Source organism: Macaca nemestrina, chromosome 14, assembly GCF_043159975.1.
Source record: "Macaca nemestrina isolate mMacNem1 chromosome 14, mMacNem.hap1, whole genome shotgun sequence".
Lineage (NCBI taxonomy): Eukaryota > Metazoa > Chordata > Mammalia > Primates > Cercopithecidae > Macaca > Macaca nemestrina.
The window spans coordinates 82418515-82438172 of NC_092138.1; the positions used below are offsets into that span (position 1 = coordinate 82418515).

Here is a 19658-nt window from a genome sequence, read left to right on the forward strand (position 1 = left end):
TTATGGCAAAATGTCAAATCTCACATTAAAAAGTCATGCATGATAATGATTATACAATCAAATCTGCCAGATTAGAGAATCCTAAACCTATTTTTCTAGGTGATGATAGTGTTAAGGACAATTTCTTTTAATGAATACAAGCAGAATAAAATATATATATCTCATTAGAATTATGTTAAAATGTATGTAATGCTTAGTATAATAGAAAAGAAGGCTACATCATTTCTTATAAGGTGCATCTTTTTCAGAAAAGTAAGTTATTTCAGATGAAATATGTAATAGGAAGAAAATGGGAAATAAAATATTCCCCACCAACCCAATGCTGTGTCCAAGCTGCATGTTAAAAGGACATCTCTAATTGTTACCAGAAGATGTAAGAGAGCGGCATGCTTGAAAGTCATTTCTCTTTCATCAATTGTACCTAAGTAAGCAAAAATACATTTTAAAACATAGACTATATATTACAGTTTTAGAATATGTATCAGAATCTGCCTAATAATGGGAGCTAACATTTATTATTGAGTGCTTACTATATGCCAGGCTGTATATAAGTTGCCTATTTCATTGAATCCATAACAATAATCCTATCAGACAAGTTTATTATGATCCAAATTTTATGAAAAAGGAAATAGTATTAATGAGGTTAAGTAACTGTCCAAGGTCAGTTAGTGAGTAAATGGTAGAGCTGTCATTTAAACTCAGCTAACCTGAGAATTCATGCCCTTGTTGCTTCCAAAGAATATTCAGTTATTTCTACTCCTGTTGGGAAAAAGAGTCAACAATTCCCAGATATGAAACAAGAATAAAAATAAATTCATAACTTGCCAACTGGTTAAGATAAAAGTAGAGGATCATAACATGAAGAAATACCTTGAAATGGAGGTAGACACCTAGGAATATTCATTTAAAGTTATAACTCAAACAAAAGATAAACTCACAGGGACAGGCTAATTGCCTACTTGTGTTCCATTTAGTTCCAGAGCTTTTTGGATGATAGATTGGATTTTTTGCGTATAAAAGTGAGACCAAGAAGATGGGATTCTAGACCCCCTGCCCCAATTCAACCAGAGAAGCTCTACTTTTCTTTTTCATGTATTGGGATCTCATGAAATATTTATTTGAACAAAGAATTCTGCTAAAAAGTTTGCAAATTGATTATCTATTCAATGAAGATCAAGGCCAATATGTAGTAGGGAATTAAGAGGCAACAGGAAAGCCAATTATGGGTAGTATATTCAGCCCCTAGAAGGACTTGTGGGAACAAGTCAATCATGACCTGCAAGAGATGAGAATAGGGCAGAGAAAACATATTTGGGGAACTAGAAATGTAAAAATGCTTGGAAAATGGAGTACAGACTAGGAAACTAGTTTGGGAAATGATCTGACTTCTTTTAATCTAGGTTTACTTAGTCGTTACTTGTAGGCTTAGTTTTATGTCAATTCCAGGGCCAATGAAAGAATATTAAGTATAACAACTATTCCCTTGCTTGGGATTAATGCAATATTGTTCCAATTGGATACCCAAAACCATGTCCCTTTTTTGTCCTCCATTATACTTCATACATACTTATGCTGTATATTTTATAATAGTCATCATTCTGCTCAATGATGTTCAAAGCCTTTAGAAGCTCAACCCATATTCAGCTAATTTAAAACCTGAGAATTACAGGACTGAAACTATATCCAGAAGATGAGTTTTTATTTTATGTAAGTCTTGTCTTCTTTCATAAAGGCCAGTTTGCTGACAATTGTTTTTCTATCCAGTAGAATCATTGCCAGAATGCCAGCTCCCCAAAGTGTTGATCTTGATGCCTTTCTGTGGCTCAGGTATTTCAAGTAGTAAACTATGGATTAACACCTTCCTCTCAGATCAGGTATTCTATCTAAGTAATACTACTGTGACCTCAAGGTTTTGTTGATTAAAATGTTGCTCCCCTCAAAGACTGGGCACTCTATATGGAATAAGATTAGATTCAACTTTCTTTTCATTTGTAAAAGAGAGTTAACCTTTAAAAAATATATAGGACATCTAAGTTTAATGAATTTAGAAAACAGACTTTAAAAATAAATTAAGTAGATTCCAGGTAAGATGGAGTAAGTACACTCCACCTTGTCTCTTCCATTGAATACAACTATAAACACAAAACAGAATACATGAAACAGCTATCTGAAAACTCTAAAAGTAAATGGTAACAAGTGGACTGGGGAAGGAGATCAGATTTCAAAATGCCACCAAACAAGTGGTGAGTTTCCTATTTTTTCTGCTTCTGGTATTTACTGGCCTACACTAAAGCAGCCCAAGGCCCACAAGTGATTACCACCATGTGGACAGAAAGAGCTCTAAGAGAAGTCCTCATTTTGTCTAATATAGAAAAAACTAGGTTGATGTTTTTTGCTTTCAGAATTTTCAAAATGTTACTCATTGTCTTTTCATTTATATTATTTATGTCAAAAACTCTCATGTCACCCTTATCTTTGTTTCCTGCATGTGGCATGTGTTTTTTTCCTCTGGTTCCTCCTACAGTTCTCTTTTTATTATTGGTTCTGAGTAATTTGATTATGTGAACCTTCTTTGTGTCTCTTGTATTAAGTGTTCATTGAGATGTTTGCATCTGTGGGTTTGTAGTTTTCATTACGTTTAGAAAGATTTCAGTCATTATTTCTTCAAATATTTTTTCCATTTACTCTCTTTTCTCCTCTCTTTTGAGAATGCTAATTACAGTATGTTAGGCTACTTTAAGTTGTTCCACAGCCTACTGATGCTCTTTTCTTTTATTTCTTTTTCATTCTTTCCTGCTTTACAGTTTTTGCAGAGTGACTGTTTCTATTGCTATGCTTTCAAGTTAACTAATTTTTTCTTCTGCAATATTTAATCTGCCATTAATCACATCCACTATATTTTTCATCTCATGCATTGTAGTTTAGTCTCTAGAAGTTTGATCTAGGTCTTTTTAAAAGTCTTTAACTTTTCAAGCATACAGAAAACAGTAATAAGAAGTTTTAGTGTACTTTTCTGGTCATTCTAATGTCTTTGTTGATTCTGGGTTTGTTTTGATTTATTATTCTCATTATGGGTTGTACTTTCCTGCCTCTTTGTATACTTCATGATCTTATTGGATGCTAGACATTATGACTGTTACCTTGTTGGGTATTCTTGTATTCGTATCAATCCTCTTGTCCTTTATGATGGGATGCCGCTAAGTTCCTTGGAAGTAGTTTGATCCTTGGGGTGTTGCTTTGTGATTTGTTAGGCAGGTTCAGAGCAGTGCTAAGTCTAGGGATAATTATCCCCCACTACTGAGGCAAGATTTTTCTGAGTACTCTCTTTAATCCTCTATGAATTACGAGTTTTTCTAGTCTAGCTGGTAGGAACAGCCATTATTCCTTCCCTGTGTGAATACAGCATAGTAGTCCCTCTAGTCCTTTCAGATGGTTTGTTTCTCCAACTCCAGGTAGTTTCCTTACATATATTCTTTGTTTGTTTGTTTTTGTTTTTGTTTTGAGATGGAGTCTCACTCTGTTGCCCAGGCTGGAATGCAGTGGCGTGACCTCAGCTCACTGCAACCTCTGCCTCCCAGGTTCAAGCGATTCTCCTGCCTCAGCCTTCCAAGTAGCCAGGATTACAGGTGCCCACCACCACACCAGGCTAATTATTGTATTTTTAGTAGAGATGGGGTTTCACCATGTTGGCCAGGCTGGTCTCGAACTCCTGACCTCAGATGATCCGCCTGCTTCGGCCTCCCAAAGTGCTGGGATTACAGGCATGAGTCACTGCGCCTGGCCACCTCACATATGTTCTTTGATCAATCATCTGCTGAATACTCGAGGGAGAGGCTCTGCACAATTCTATACTCTCTGTGTGAAGCTCTCTGCTCTCTAACATTCTATTTTGAACTCTTGTCTGTCTTGGTCTCCCTGGACTCTTACCTCCTGTCTCCTCAACTTAAATTGTCCACCAGGCTCTGCCTCAGGTAACTCTCCCTACACCTTGGCCTGGCAATTCTTTCAAGACAGGTAGCTTGGGTAATGGTAGGGCTCATTTCACTCATTTCCTCTCTCTCAGGAACCACTGTTCTTCATTGCCTGATGTCCAGGGTCTTAAAAACTGGTTTTATGTATTTTGTCTTTGTCTTATTTGTTGTTATTTCTGGTAGGAGGGTAAATCTAGTCCCTGTTACTCCATCTTGGTAGAAATAAAAAGCCTAGGATTGACTTTAATTAATCTAGTTTTTGACCTTTTTTGGGAGGAGACTGAATGGTTCATATGCTGACAATAATAAAGTTAGTTTCTGCAATAGGAATCTGTCAAGTAATATATGTCAATTAGGAGCTTCACTAAGAAGTAATGCCAGGTGATATTTCTTACCTTTTTCTCTGCTTAGCTGATCCTCCAGTATTGATTTGGCTGGGTATCATAAGCTGAATTATAGTCATGCCATCATCTATGACTAATTTCTGAACCTTCTATACCCAATTTGTACTAATTTGATACAATAATTTCTAAACATCTTTTTTAAATAATGTGACTTTTATTTGCACTCACCTTGGTGAACAGCATCACTTACTACTTTTTCTTGTTCCTTTAAGAGAAACCTTGTTTGGTCAAAAATAACAGTGGCAAATTTCCAATTAGCAGTAGGGAGAGTACAGGAGGATACAAAATTTTTTAAGATAGGAGAAGCTGCTGCTTCAAGGAGGCAAAATGCTTGGCACTGGCTATCTGCAAAAATAAAAGCATTAATGGCAGTGTTTTAATAAAGATGGTATGCTCATTTTGATAAATGTTATTTCGTGGAAATCTGAATTTCTATCTGAATTATTTTCTGAGTTAAAAATAATGAGATTGTATAAAAACTTAAGATATTTATTCTAAATAAACTAATAAAAACAAACATGGAATTATATCATTTTATGGCTGTATTATTTATTTATTTATTGAGACAGAGTCTTGCTCTGTCACCAGGCTGGAGTGTAGTGGCGCCATCTTGGCTCACTGCAACCTCCGCCTCCCGGGTTCAAGCTATTCTCCTGCCTCAGCCTCCTGAGTAGCTGGGACTATAGGCAGCCACCACCACACCCAGCTAATTTTTGCATTTTTAGTAGCGACGGGGTTTCACCATATTGTCCAGGATGGTCTCTATCTCTTGACCTCATGATCCGCCCACCTCGGCCTCCCAAAGTGCTGGAATTACAGGCGTGAGCCACTGCGCCCGGCCTATATTATTTATTAGAGAGGGTTTATTCCATAATTAACTTGACATGGCAAATATAAAGACCCATATAAAGAGAACTGCATTTTTTTCTTTGCCATTCTCCACTATTAGCATACAATCTTAAGCCAAACAATGAAAAATTTTTCCAGTTATCACTAGAATAACATTATTTAAAGATTTGCATAATCATCTAGAGACCAAAAGAATGAAAAGATATTTGAGAACCTGGGTCATATTTCCTGATTGATTTTAATAATGAATCTGATGTTCTTAAGCAGGCTGTTCTTTAGGAGTCAAAGAATACTCTTCTTTATAGCATAACAAAAAAATCAATATAGGAATCAATAGTAACTTATTTACATCACTCTGATAGCAGGTAAGAGAAGAGAGAGAGCATGATTAGCAGTTCATTTTCCGGACTGGGCAGAAGAGTTCAAGGAGGTACAGTTGTTCTGATTGATATAGGGAAGTAGCAGCAGTTTAAATGAAAGAAGAAATAACACTTGAGTCGCTTGGGTAAGGCAATGGGGAGAGGCAGGGGCAGTGAACAGGGCATTCTAGGTCGGGATATAACTTGAAAGTAGGAGTAGAATGAAGAAATACCTGAAACAAGTGAAGAAAGTGACATGGAAAATGAGGTATGTCCTAGCTATCTAGGAAAGGGCTTTCAAACTAAGCAAATCTGAATGCATTTTAAAAGCATATAACATACCTGACGCCTGAATTTCAATGACATTATCTGTTCCCCTTTCCTGATTTATTTCCTCCAGGGTTTTATTAACATGAACAATAGGACTTTCTTGAAGTGTCAAAGAACATGCTTCTTTATCTTGAAATTCCAATAAAAAATATAAATTTTTGTTGTTCAAGAGGAACTTAATGTTGTTTTACCTTAATTTTTAAAAATATGATAACAGTTGTTAAATTTCTTCATTGAAGCATGTCACTATTAAAGTGAACAACTATTCAGATCAATGGACCTAACACTGCTAGGTAGGAAGATGAATGGCAAAAATGGAAAAAAACTTTGATATCAGATCAGCATTTTGAGCTCAGTTCTGACTCAGTTTCCTCATATGTAAAATATGGATAAATATATCTGCTTTAACCACCAAGTGCAGTTTCTGACACAGAAGGTATGTACTGTTCTACTTAATTTCTCTGTGACTCTCCACATACCCTTTCTTCTACTACTAACCCTCTCCTCTGCCCCAAAACTTCCCTATTTCCATCTTTTTCTAACCAGGCCAATTCTTTTTCTTTTCTTTTTTTTTAAGACAGGGTCTCCCTCTGTCGCCCAGGCTGGGGTGCATTGGTATGATCAGGGCTCACTGCAGCCTTGACCTCTTGGGCTCAAGCAATCCTCCCACCTCAGCCTCCCAAGTAGCTGGGAGCACAGGCATGCACCACCATCCTAGGCTAATTTATTTTTTAAATTTATTATTATTATTATTATTATTATTATTATAGAGAGAGGGTCTCCCTGTGTTGTCCAGGCTGGTCTCAAACTCCTGGGCTCAAGGGATCTGCCTACCCAAAGTGGTGGGATTACAGGCATGAGCTACCACGCCTGACCTGGGCCTAGTTTTACTGCTGTACCCTGCAGGTCTCAGGCATCTTCTATAAAAAGTCATCTGTAACTGCCCACCCTACTTCCAGGCCAGTAGAGGGCTCCGCCCTTTGTTTCTTTAGCACTCTGTGAAGACTTCTTTACTGGTACTCACCACATTGAATTGAAATGATCTATCTGCATATCTGACCTGCTCTATTATGCTGTGAGCTTCTCAAGGTCAGCAACAGCATCATATTTATCTCTAATATGTAATTTAGTGCCAGGCACAAAGTATCTAATAAACGTTAGTTTTCTTTCTGTCCTAGGTATTATAGAGGATTTCTTCTTTCCTAAGTATTATGGAGGATTTACACACAAACACATAAAAATGTAGTTATTTTAACCATATAGTAGTATTATCCATCAGTAATATGATTACAAAACAATTCCAGAAACACATTAACATCTTTAAATACATGGTTAAAAATATAATAATGGACTATATTCTAACCTAGATTAATAATGCTACTTTCAAGTAATACTTTCAATTAACCATAAATAATCAGAATAGATATGATCAAATAATATTAATTATTAAACTTTTTGAGGGGGTCTAAGAATTTATAATATTTCTTGCCCCTGAATTAACTGTAAAATAAGACAAAAAGTAAAATATACACCAAAATATTATCTCTATTACTATTAAAGGCTAAGTTGGGGAATAGAATTTAGTTTTAGAGTCAAATGAGCTTGCTAACTAAACACCAGAATTAGACAGAGTTACCCACCCAGTCCTAGGGTATGCTGGACTAGGATAGGATACCCCGCTGGGTCCAGGGAGGACGGGGGAAGTCAGGGGCACTGCCCAGGAAAGAGTCATGACATAGAAAAACCAAGGAGAATTCCTGTTCTTCCTGGGCAACCATTCCCACAACTTATGTCCAATTTATTATTTTGACTTTCCAATTCAGATCATTCTTTCTGTCTCCTCTGCAGAGATGTATAAAAAGGCAAAGAGGCCAGGAACTTAACACTTAATTGAGGAAACATCAGGAGTACAGAAGCATTCCCTCCATAACATTCATGTTCCTTTAATTGTTTAGTAAATGAATGGCTAATTTTTTTAATAAGAAAAGATAAAATAATATTTAAAGATTTCAGAATTTTGTGATCTTTCCTATTTTATTCTTTTTTACATTGTCCTCCTTTCTTGCTGCTTTCCCTCACTTTCTGTTGATAATATTCCCTATCATAAGCCATTATCACCACTATGGCAACCAGAAAAAGATGTCAGTGTTAATTTTGGTGTGGATTCCTTTTTTGCACCAAATATAAATAGGATCAGAAAACATGAACAAATCTGACAATAACAAATCTTTGAAAAATTCCTATTTTTTATCACATTTATACAATAATTATTTATATTTTGCCTATTTTTATGCAGAAGTGATGCTTCAATTATGGTCCAAATATTGGTTAGAAAAAGCTCAGTTACATACAGAATTGTCATCTGGCAAGGTAAGTTATAAGGTGGCCAAACTATTACATAAAAAGAAACTTTAAGTTGAATATGTAGAAATAGAAAAGATCACAGAATTCTGAAATCTTTAAATATTATTCTGCATTTTTACCATGAAAAATGCACTGATTGACACAGTAATACTACTTTTTTAAAAATGACAGCTCACCATAACCTCAAACTCCTGGGCTAAGGCATCTGCCCACCTCAGCCTCCTGAGTAGCTGAGATCACATGTGTGTGCCACCACACTCGGCTAATTTTAGAGATGGGGTCTCATTATGTTGCTCAGGCTGGTCTCAAACTCTTGGCCTCAAACAATCCTCCTGCCTCAGCCTTCCAAAGTTCTGGGATTAGAGGTGTGAGCCCCAATAATATTACTTTAAGCAGATTTATAAAAGGTTGTCACATCTTTTAGAAAAATAAATATAACCATCATGACATTAAGAACTGAAGATCTTTTGTCTATTAATAGTATATGAGACTGTAAGACCTAACTGTCTCTAAGTCACATAAATATTTTTGTATTCTTTAACTGTGAAATGGGGTAATACTACCTACTTTGATTCCTCAACAAAGTTTCTAAACAGATCAAATATGACAATACATGTAAAAGTGCTTTATAAAGCATAAAGATACCTGTATTTATGATAATATTATTAACCTTATGAAGAAAGAAAGAATAGGATTTATCAAACAAATTGATCATTAGAAAATATTTCTGGTGTTTCTGAGTGTAACAATATATAAATATCGAAAGTTTCCAATGTCCCTAGTCATTAGGTTGCATCAATGTGTACTGAAATTTAGGAATAAACAATAGCAGCCAATAAATAAATAAATATATTGTTGTATTTATTTCATCAGGGTAACCTATGTCAAACTTATTCTGGAATGCCTATTTTATTTTTATGGGAAGTAAAATGACATGACATATTATATTACCTTTGATGTGGCTGTAAGCAGTGAATATAAGACAGTTACAACTCACACAGAAACTGTTAGGTAATGTTAGAAAGAGTAATACACAATGAAGTAGGCAGAGAAAATTTTCTTTCAAGTACACATAAAAATATGATTTAAAATACTGAGACAGGACTGATAGCTGAAAGAGAAAAAAGAATGGCAGAATTGACCAACAAAAGTTAGAAATACTATGAATTTCTAAGGCCATGTCATAGAAAGCAAGTTTTACAAATAGTGGCTTTTGTTACAAATTCAAATGCATTTTTAGATTTTTTGAAAAATACATATCTATATCTAAATCATGCCTATATATCCATATCTATCTGTATACAAGAAGTATCAAGAATCAATGACATTTTCCTTGACTATGAAAAATAATATAATTTTATCTAGAAGAACTTTATCTCCTGGCCTTCTATAAATTATGTGCTTAGTCTTTGAGCCTACCATATCTATGGCAAAATATTATTAAATTACCTACCATGTTTTCCATCACTGTTTGTGACTTCAGTCTTTGAGATGCAAGTCTTGTATTTATTTCGCAGCATAATAAAGTCACTCAAAAGGTCCAAATCATTCTCTTGTTTTTTACCATGTTCAAAAGATGCTTTTTTAATTATTGAAGAGGAAGATGATTTAATAGATGGTCCTGTGCAGTCAAGTTCAAAGTGATCTTCATTTTCTTTCTTTTGGATTATTCTATTTACTGGTTCTTGGTCATTCTTTGGTTTTTCTTCTTTTGCTGCTCTTTTGTCAGAGAAATATTCATCAGAAAAACATAGATCTGGTACTTCTTTTGCCAGAGATGGACTCTTTTGTGGAAGTGATAAATGATCATTTGTAGATTTTTCTTCAATAAGTGCAATAGGTGAAGAATGACTTTTATGTTCTAAACATGCTGGAAACAGAAAATAAAAAAGACACAAATAACCTCCACACCTAAACGAGTGTTCTATTAGGTATTTGAATAACTTTTAGTTGTGGTTTCTTATTAGTGTAATTTGATCTTTACGAGTACTTTGTTTACTGCTTTGAAAATCAATTTTTGGTCTGAATAAAATAAATTTTTTAAAAGGATCAAAATTTAGCACCCTTTTTCTTACTGTAGGAGCTAGTTTACCAAGCAAAGAAGAAATTCCAGTAAAGCCCTTTTGTTGATAGGCTTATGAGTCATAGCCTTGGAGGTAACAGTTACTCCATGTGTCAAACACTTACCTACCAGGCAAGCCACAGTGGAAAAAAATACTTGCAATACTATAACTGACAAAGGACAAAGGACTGTATCCAAAATATATAAAGAACTCTTATAACTCTATATTTAAAAAGGAACCCAATTAAAAATTTGGCAAAAGACTTGAACAATAGTTCACATAAGATATGCATATTCTACAAAATAGATGAATCTTGAAAACATGCTAAGTGAAAGAAGCATCACAAAAGGCCACATATTGTATGATTTCATTTATATAAAATGTCCAGAAAAGGCAAATCTATAGAGAGAGAACAGTGGTTCCAGAGCTGAGTAAAAGAGGGAGTGACCACTAACAGGTACAGGATTTCTTTTGGGGATGGTAAAAGTTTTCTAAAATGGTTTGCGGTGATGACTGCACAACTCTGGGCTTATACTAAAAACCATGGAATGGTGTACTTTAAATGAGTCAATTGTATGGTATGTGAAATGTATCTTGATAAAGCTGTTACAGGAATACTTCAGAGATATTGTGGGTTCAGTTCTGGACCATCATAATAAAGTAAATATGTTAAAGTGAGTCACGCAAATGTTTTGATTTCCCAGTACATATAAAATTATATTTACACTATACTGCAGTGCATTGTGCACAATAGCATTATGTCTAAACAAACAAGTACATACTTTAATTTTAAAATACTTTATTGCCCAAAAATGCTAGTGATCATCTGAGCCTTTAGCAAGTCATAAACTTTTTGCTAAGGGTTGGGTGTCTTTGTTTTTTTTCTTTTTGAGACATGGTCTTCCTCTGTAGCCCAGGCTGGAATGCAGTGCCACAATCATAGCTCACTGCAGCCTCCAACTCCTGGGCCCAAGCAATCCTCTCACCAACCTCCCAAGTAGCTGAGACTACAGGTGCAGACCACCGTGCCAGGCTTTTATTTTTATTTTTAGGAGAGACAAAGTTTTGCTATGTTGCCCAGGCTGATCTTGAACTCTTGGGCTCAAGTAATCCTCCCACATTGGCCTCCCAAAGTGCTGGAATTACAGGTGTAAGCCACTGTACCCAGCTAAGGGGTCTTGTCTCAATGTTGACAGCTGCTGACTGTCAGAGTGGTGGTTGCTAAAGGTTGGTGTGGCTGTGAAAATTTCTTAAACTAAGACAACAATGAAGTTTGCCACACTGACTGACTTTCCTTTTCACAAAAGATTTCTCTGTAGCATGTGCTGTTTGACAGCATTCACCCAGAGTAGAACTTTCAAAATTGGAGTCAAGGCTGGGAGCGTGGCTCACGCCTGTAATCCCAGCACTTTGAGAAGGCCGAGGCAGGCAGATCACGAGGTCAAGAGATCGAGACCATCCTGGCCAACGTGGTGAAACCCGTCTCTACCAAAAATACAAAAATTAGTTGGGCGTGGTGGTGCGTGCCTGTAGTCCTAGCTACTCAGGAGGCTGAGGCAGGAGAATCGCTTGAACCCGGGCGGCAGAGGGTGCAGTGAGCCAAGATTGTGCCACTGCACTCCAGCCTGATGACAGAGCGAGACTTGGTCTCAAAAAAAAAAAAAAAAAAAAAAAAATTGGAGTCAATCCTCTCCGACCCTGCCACTACTTTATCAACTATGTTTATGGAATATTCTAAATCCTTTGTTGTCATTACAACAATGTTCACAGAATCTTCACCAGGGGTAGATTCTATCTCAAGAAACCGTTTTCTTTGCCCATCCATAAGAAATAACTCCTCATTTGTTCAAGTTTTGGCATGACATTGCAGCAATTCAACTACACCTTCAGGTTCCACTTCTAATTCTAGTTTTCTTGCTATTTCCACCACATCTGTAGTTATGTACTTGCACCACTAAAGTCTCGAACCCTTTCAAATCATCCATGAAGGTTCAAATCAACTTTTTTCAATCTTGCTAATGTTGATATTTTGGCCTCCTTCCAAGAATAAGGAATGTTCTTAATGGCATCTAGAACGGTGAATCCTTTCCCAAAAGTGTTAGACAAGATGGCTGTGTATAATTTGAGTTGAGAAACAGATTCACCTTCAGCCTAGAGCACAGATTGGCCTTGGAGTTAATTTAATTAATGAATTGTTCTTACCTGTTTCTGGGGGCAACTACTTAGCTGCCCCTATGTGATTCTAGGATGATAAATAAAGGAACAGAGAGGCTGGGCATGGTGGCTCACGTCTGCAATCCCAGCACTTTGGGAGGCCAAGGTGGGCAGATCACCTGAGATCAGGAGTTTGAGACCAACCTGGCCAACATGGTGAAACCCTGTCTCTACTAAAAATTCAAAAGTTAGCTGGGCATGGTGGTCGGCACCTGTAGTCTCAGCTACTTGGGAGGCTGAAGCAGGAGAATAGCTTGAACCGGGAGACGGAGGTTGCAGTGAGCCGAGATCAAGTCACTGCACTCCAGCCTGGGTGACAAAGCGAGATTTTGAGACAAATCTCAAAAATAAATAAATAAATAAATAAATACACAAACCGTGACAGTATTGGGGGGCAGCATCATGATATGGGAGCAAAGCAGTCCTATGAACTGCTGTCTTCTCCAAGCCAAGCATGGTGGCACGTGGCTGTAGTCCCAGTTACTTGAGAGGCTGAGACAGGAGACTTGCATGAACCCAGGAGGTGGAGGTTGTAGTGAGCTGAGATCACGCCAGCCTGGGCAACAGAGCAAGACTCTGTCTCAAAAAAAAAAAAAGTTGTTAACTAATTAAAACACCATATGAGTCAATAATATGTGGGCCGAATAGGATCTGAGTGCCACTTTTCAGATATTCTCTAGTGGTAATCTGGTATGTTTAGCAGGTGAATAGAAACTGTTTATTATTTCAGTTTTCTCATTATTTTCCTTTATTATTCTCTCTTTAAGCACCCCTACCCTGACCACTTGGCATGGGTTCCAGATATAGTTATTGCTACTTAAACTTCAGAATTATACTGCTATACATTTAATTATACGGTTAAACATTCATTTTTTTACAAATTGAAGTTTTGTGGTAATCTTGCATCAAGGAAGTGTATTGCTGTCATTTTCCAACAGCATTTCCAACTTCAGAATTATCATAATTTATTGGATATCAAGAATATCAAATATGAATGATATGTTTTATTTTAATCTCAAATTAGTTACAAATCACAATAAAGACTTTACATAGTTTTATAGATTTAATACATTATATGGATATTTGAAGACCTCATAAAATCTTCTGCCTTGCCTTTGTCTACTAACCTGACCTAATCTTATTTAACATTCTTATTCCACCATGGATACCATCTAGGCCTGAGATGGACTGGTGTGTATTTGCTTGATACAGTCTATCTGTTCTCTTTCCTCCATCCAAACATCTTTGTCTTCTGTCTTTCTAAAAAATTTATTTTACATTGCTTATTGTTCTTTTTATAACAAATATTCAAGAAACAAGAAAACAGATTTTCTTAGGTTACCTTTGAACCTGGAATTTGTGTTACTACTATGGTTATATTACTAGTGAGCCACAGGAGTACACTATAGAAGTGAGTGGAAACAGAGATGGAGATATTATGACAGTTAATTGTCTATCATATATTTATCCCAAGGATCACTTATATATCTGTTATATATTTTGGTATTTGCTATTTGTAGTTTTTTAGTGATTAAAAAATAATTTGTACTTTTTACTTTAGATTTAGGAGTACCTGGGCAGGTTTGTTACCTGGGTATATTGCATGATGCTGAGGTTTGGGCTATGACTGATCCCATCACCCAGGTACTGAGCATAGTACTCAACAGTTAGTTTTTCAACCTTTTCCCCCACTTCCCCCCTCTAATAGCCCCCAGTTTCTATTGTTGCCATCTTTATGTCTATGAATACCCAATGTTTAGCTCCCACTAGAACATGCAGTATTTGGTTTTCCATTCCTGAGTTAATTCACTTAAGATCATGGCCTCCAGCTGCATCCATGTCACTGCAAAGGACATTATTTCATTATTTTTTATGGTTGTGTACTATTCCATGGTGTGTATGTACCACATTTTCTTTTTTTTTTTATATATATATACTTTAAGTTCTGGGATACATGTGCAGAACGTGCACCGTAACATACATGTTATGGTGGTTTGCTGCACCCATCAACCCTTCATCTACATTAGGCATTTCTCCTAATGCTATCCCTCCCCTAGCCCCCACCCCCCAACAGGCCCCAGTGTGTGATGTTCCCCTCCCTGTGTCCATGTGTTCTCCTTGTTCAACTCTCACTTATGAGTGAGAATATGTGATGTTTGGTTTTCTGTTCCTGTGTTAGTTTGCTGAGAATGATGGTTTCCAGCTTCATCCATGTCTCTGCAAAGGACATAAAACTCATCCTTTTTTATGGCTGCATAGTATTCCATGGTGTATATGTACCACATTTTCTTTATCTAGTCTATCATTGATGGGCATTTGGATTGGTTCCAAGTCTTTGCTATTGTGAATAGTGCCACAATAAACATATGTGTGCATGTGTCTTTATAGTAGAACTATTTATAATCCTTTGGGTATATACCCAGTAATGGGATTGCTGGGTCAAATGGTATTTCTGGTTCTAGATCCTTGAGGAATCGCTACACTGTCTTCCACAATGGTTGAACTAATTTACACTCCCACCAATAACGTAAAAGCGTTCCTATTTCTCCACATCCTCTGCAGCATCTGTTGTTTCCTGACACTTTAATGATCACCATTCTAACTGGTGTGAGATGGTATCTCATTGGTACCACATTTTCTTTATCCAATCCAGTGTTAATGGACACCTAGGTTGATTTCATGTCTTTGCTATTGTCAATAGTGCTGTGATGAACGTATTTGTGCAGGTATGAGATAAAAGACCTCTACAAGGAGAACTACAAAACACTGCTGAAATAAATCATAGATGACACAAATAAAAGGAAAAACATTACATCCTCATGGATTGGAAGAATCAATATAGTTAAAATGACCATACTGCCCAAAGCAATGTACAGATTCAACACTATTCCTATCAAACTATCAACATCATTTTCCACAGACCTAGGAAAAACTATTCTAAAGCTCATACAAAACCAAAAAACAACCTCAGTAGCCAAAGCAATCCTAAGCAAAAAGAATAAAGCCAGAGGCATCACATTACCTGATTCCAACTATACTATAGGGCTAGGGTAACCAAAATGCCAAGGTACTGGTACAAAAACAGATACAAAGACTAATGGGACAGAAGAGAGAACCTAGAAATAAAGTCCCCACCTACAGCCATCAGCTCTTCAACAAAGCCAACAAAAATAAGCAAGGGGAAAAGAACTCCCTATTCAATAAATGGTGCTGGGATAGCTGGCTAGCCATATACAGAAGAATAAAACTGGATCCCTACCTTTCACCATATATAAAAATTAACTCAAGATGGATTAAATATTTACATGTGAGACCTTAAACTGTAAGAATCATAGAGGAAAACCTAGGAAACACCATTCTGGACATCAGCCTTGGGAAAGAATTTATGACTAAGTCCTCAAAAGCAATCACAACAAAAACAAAATTTGCTGAGTGGGACCTGATTAAACTAAAGAGCTTCTGCACAGCAAAAGAAACTATCAACAGAGTAAACAGTCTACAGAATGGGAGAAAATAATCACAAACTATGCATCCAACTAAGATCTAATATCCAGAATCTACAAGAAATTTAAACAACTGAACAAGCAAAAAACAACTTCATTAAAAAATGGGCAAAAGACATGAACAGACACTTTTCTAAAGAAGACTTACAAGTGGCCAACAAACACATGAAAAAAGTGCTCAACATCACCAATCATCAGAGAAATGCAAATCGAAGCTACAAGGAGGTACCATTTCATACTATTCAGAATGGCTACTTATTAAAAAGTCAAAAAACAATGAGGCTGGTAAGGCTGTGGAGAAAAGAGAACACTTATACACTCTTGGTGGGGGATGTAAATTAGTTCAGCCACTGTGGAAACAGTTTGGAGATTTATCAAAGAACTTAAAACAGAACTACGTTCGACCCAGCAATCCCATTACTGGGTATATGTTTTAAAAAAAAAATTGTTCTGTCGTCTGTCTTTGAAACACTCCTTGCTGATAACAATTCTTATTCAGATTGTTTATCTCCTTAGACCAATCTCCCAACATAGATAGTAATTTCTAAAATTTATTTCTAAATATGTTCATTATTCTATAATAAACTATAAACTTTCTCAAATCTGACTGGGCATGGTGGCTAATGCCTGTAATCCCAGCATTTTGGGAGGCTGAGGTGGGCAGATCACTTGAGGTCAGGAGTTCGAGACCAGCCTGGCCAACATGGTGAAACCCCATCTCTACTAAAAATACAAAAATTAGTCTGGCGTGGTGGTAGGCACCTGTAATCCCAGCTACCTGGGAGGCTGAGGCAGGAGAATCATTTGAACCTGGGAGGTGGAGGTTGCAGTGAGTTGAGATCATCCCACTGTGCTCCAGCCTGGGCAACAGAGACTGTGTCTCAGGGAAAAGTAAAACAAACAAACAAAAAAAACACACACCCCAAAAAAATATATAATTCATGCTAAATATGTTCGATTTACTATTAATATAATGCCATATATAGCAACCCAAATAGCTCAAGACATAGACACTTAAAAGACATTTTTGTCTTCTTAAATTGTATGGTAAAAAATGAATTAGTAAACTTTTAAGTAACAAAGATCCTCTGTTGTCAATGAGTGATATTATTGAATGCTAATGTTCAGCTTTAGGTCAAAAAACAGTTACTGCAAAATGCTGGTTTGCATCTAGGCTGATGTGAACAGAAACTGCTAGCAATTTAATCATTTATAGAAGGAAACAAAGTCACTTTAAATTAAAATGGCTAGAAATTTAAAAACTGAGACTACAGAATTTCAGGACATAACAAGATTTTAGGGTTAGCTAGTCAAACTTCATCATTTTTTCAAGGAAATGGGATCTAGAGAAATCCAAAGTCATAAAACCTGGCAGAGCCAGGGCCTATATGGAATGTTAGAACCCAGTGATTTTCCCAGTTACCTAGAGGAAATCTAGAATCTAACATTTTCACATTCTGAAAATGTTTACATGACTAATATTTACTATTATGTACTTACATTCTAATTGAAGCACTTTTGTAGGCAAAAATACCTCAATTTCAGTGTCATTAGAAGACAAATTATTATGACATAAATATGTATTCAGATGTTCCAACGTTTCCATCATTTTCAGATTTAGTCCTGCTTGTTTCCACCAGTCTGCCTTTTCCAGATTAATCACAAGGCTTTCTTCTTTAACAGAAAGTATCTTTTTCAAATCTGTAACTGAATATTGGCTGTGGGGCTCTTGAATTCTTGGCGCTTACAAAAATAAAAATAAAAAACAAACAGTTAGAAACAGGCTACAAAGCAAAAGAAACAAAACACAATAAACAGAACCACATTGGAATTTCTTTATGAAATGCATTTTCATGCATTAGAAAAAAAGTGAAACCTGAAGTTATAGCTGGTATTTTTGTTCTCAAGATGCTAATATTTGTAAAAGTTCAAGCTATTATAGCAGTAGAAGTCACATAAAGGATTTATTTCACTCTTTGAAAATATCAAGAAGTTAAAATTATTCTAATATTTAGTAGGACAAGGAACTCTTATTTTGTTTGACCATTTTCAATTACTAAATTAATATGTTTGATTAACATTTTGAAGTAATATAAGCTTTGTTAAATTAGAAATTCTAACTTATTATAATAAGCCTAAACAAGAAGATATATTTGTTCAGATTTTATGATGACTATATCATCTTAGATATTGTGGTACAAAGCTTACTGCCTCATTACTTTCTAGCCTAAACAGGGAGAAATCATAACATATAGAGGAACTGAAGTAGCACAACTACCTAATATTATTATCTGCATTATAAACATCAACCTGAAATTAGGATTATAAATTTTGAAACTCTAATTTTGGAATGGTGCTTTTATAATGACAGTAATATTAAGAAGAAATTAAAACTTAAAAATACTAATATTAATAATAGCAATTACAAGTTACTAAAAAACATCTGGCACTGTGCTAAGTGCTTTCTTTACATGCATTATTCTTAACAAATCCCTAAATAATTCTGTAAGATAGGTATAATTTTTACTAGTTTTATTAAAGTATAACTGACATGCAATAAACTACACATATTTAGAGTGAAAAGTCTGATAAGTTTTGATGTATTTATACATTCATGAATCCATTACCACAATCAAGGTAATGAACATATCCATTCCCTCCAAAGTTTTGTATCCCTCCTGCCTCTTTATATCTCCCTTCTAATCTTCCTCATCCCCCAACCCCTGCACCACTGTTCTGCTTCCTGCCACTATAGATTAAACTACATTTTCTAGAATTTTTTATAAATGGAATTATACCATATGAATTTTTTGTGGTTTCTTTCATTCTGCATAATTATTTTGAGATCATCTATGTTGTGTATATCAACAGTCCATTCCTTTTCTTCAGATAGAAATAATTGTAGATTCACATGCAGTTGTAAGAAATAATACAAGATGTCTTGTTCCCCCCTTTTTTGGCTTTAAAAGTATATTATACTATGTAATTGATAATTTCAATATATGATCTGATTTTGATGTCTAATGTTACTGCTATATCTCACTGATGATGCCAATACATTTTGTGATTTTTGTCTATTAGCATGTGTTTCTCTCAAATTTGTTGAAGGTCTTTGAAGCATGAGTTGAAGTACATTCCTCCAGAAAAAAATGTATTTTCCTCTAGAAAGGATTTACTTTTGTTTTTCTATGTGTTTGGGAGGCACTGTCAACCTGGGACCACTTTAAATTAAATCACCACTATTTTTCAAATTATGTAGGTGGTTGGAATTCTGACTGTAGCCAGGCATGATGGCTACCTTCTGGTTAGAAGTACTTAAGAGAAATGTTTTTTCTTTTCCTCTCTTCCAGCTGCAAGGTAGAAATATGCAAATGTATTCAGAATTCCATTTGATATGGTGGTTTATTTTTGTATGCTCTTATTTTGATGGTAGTTTGTTGAACTGCCAGTTTTATGTAGGGGTCCCCTATCAGACCCTCCACATAGGATATTTCTTGACTCTACACTACATGTAGACCTCAAAACAAAAGTTCAAAGTCTCCAAGGTTTAATAAAAAGCTTGGAGTGAAAGCCAGCTTTGGTGCTTACTTGCTTCCCAGGA

General features: G+C 35.8%; 1 protein-coding gene across 3 annotated transcripts in view; it reads right to left on the reverse strand.

Moving 5' to 3' along the window:
- The window catches only part of SHOC1 (shortage in chiasmata 1), a 124406-nt gene that overhangs the window by 32151 nt on the left and 72597 nt on the right, over positions 1–19658 (reverse strand). For all 3 annotated transcript variants that reach the window (XM_011740363.3, XM_071078157.1, XM_011740361.3), the window contains 5 exons: positions 17558–17800; positions 9731–10147; positions 5926–6042; positions 4544–4720; positions 317–421 (listed from right to left, as the gene is read on the reverse strand). In XM_011740363.3, coding sequence (XP_011738665.2) covers positions 317–421; positions 4544–4720; positions 5926–6042; positions 9731–10147; positions 17558–17800 — 1059 coding nt within the window. The remainder of the gene's footprint in view (positions 1–316; positions 422–4543; positions 4721–5925; positions 6043–9730; positions 10148–17557; positions 17801–19658) is intronic.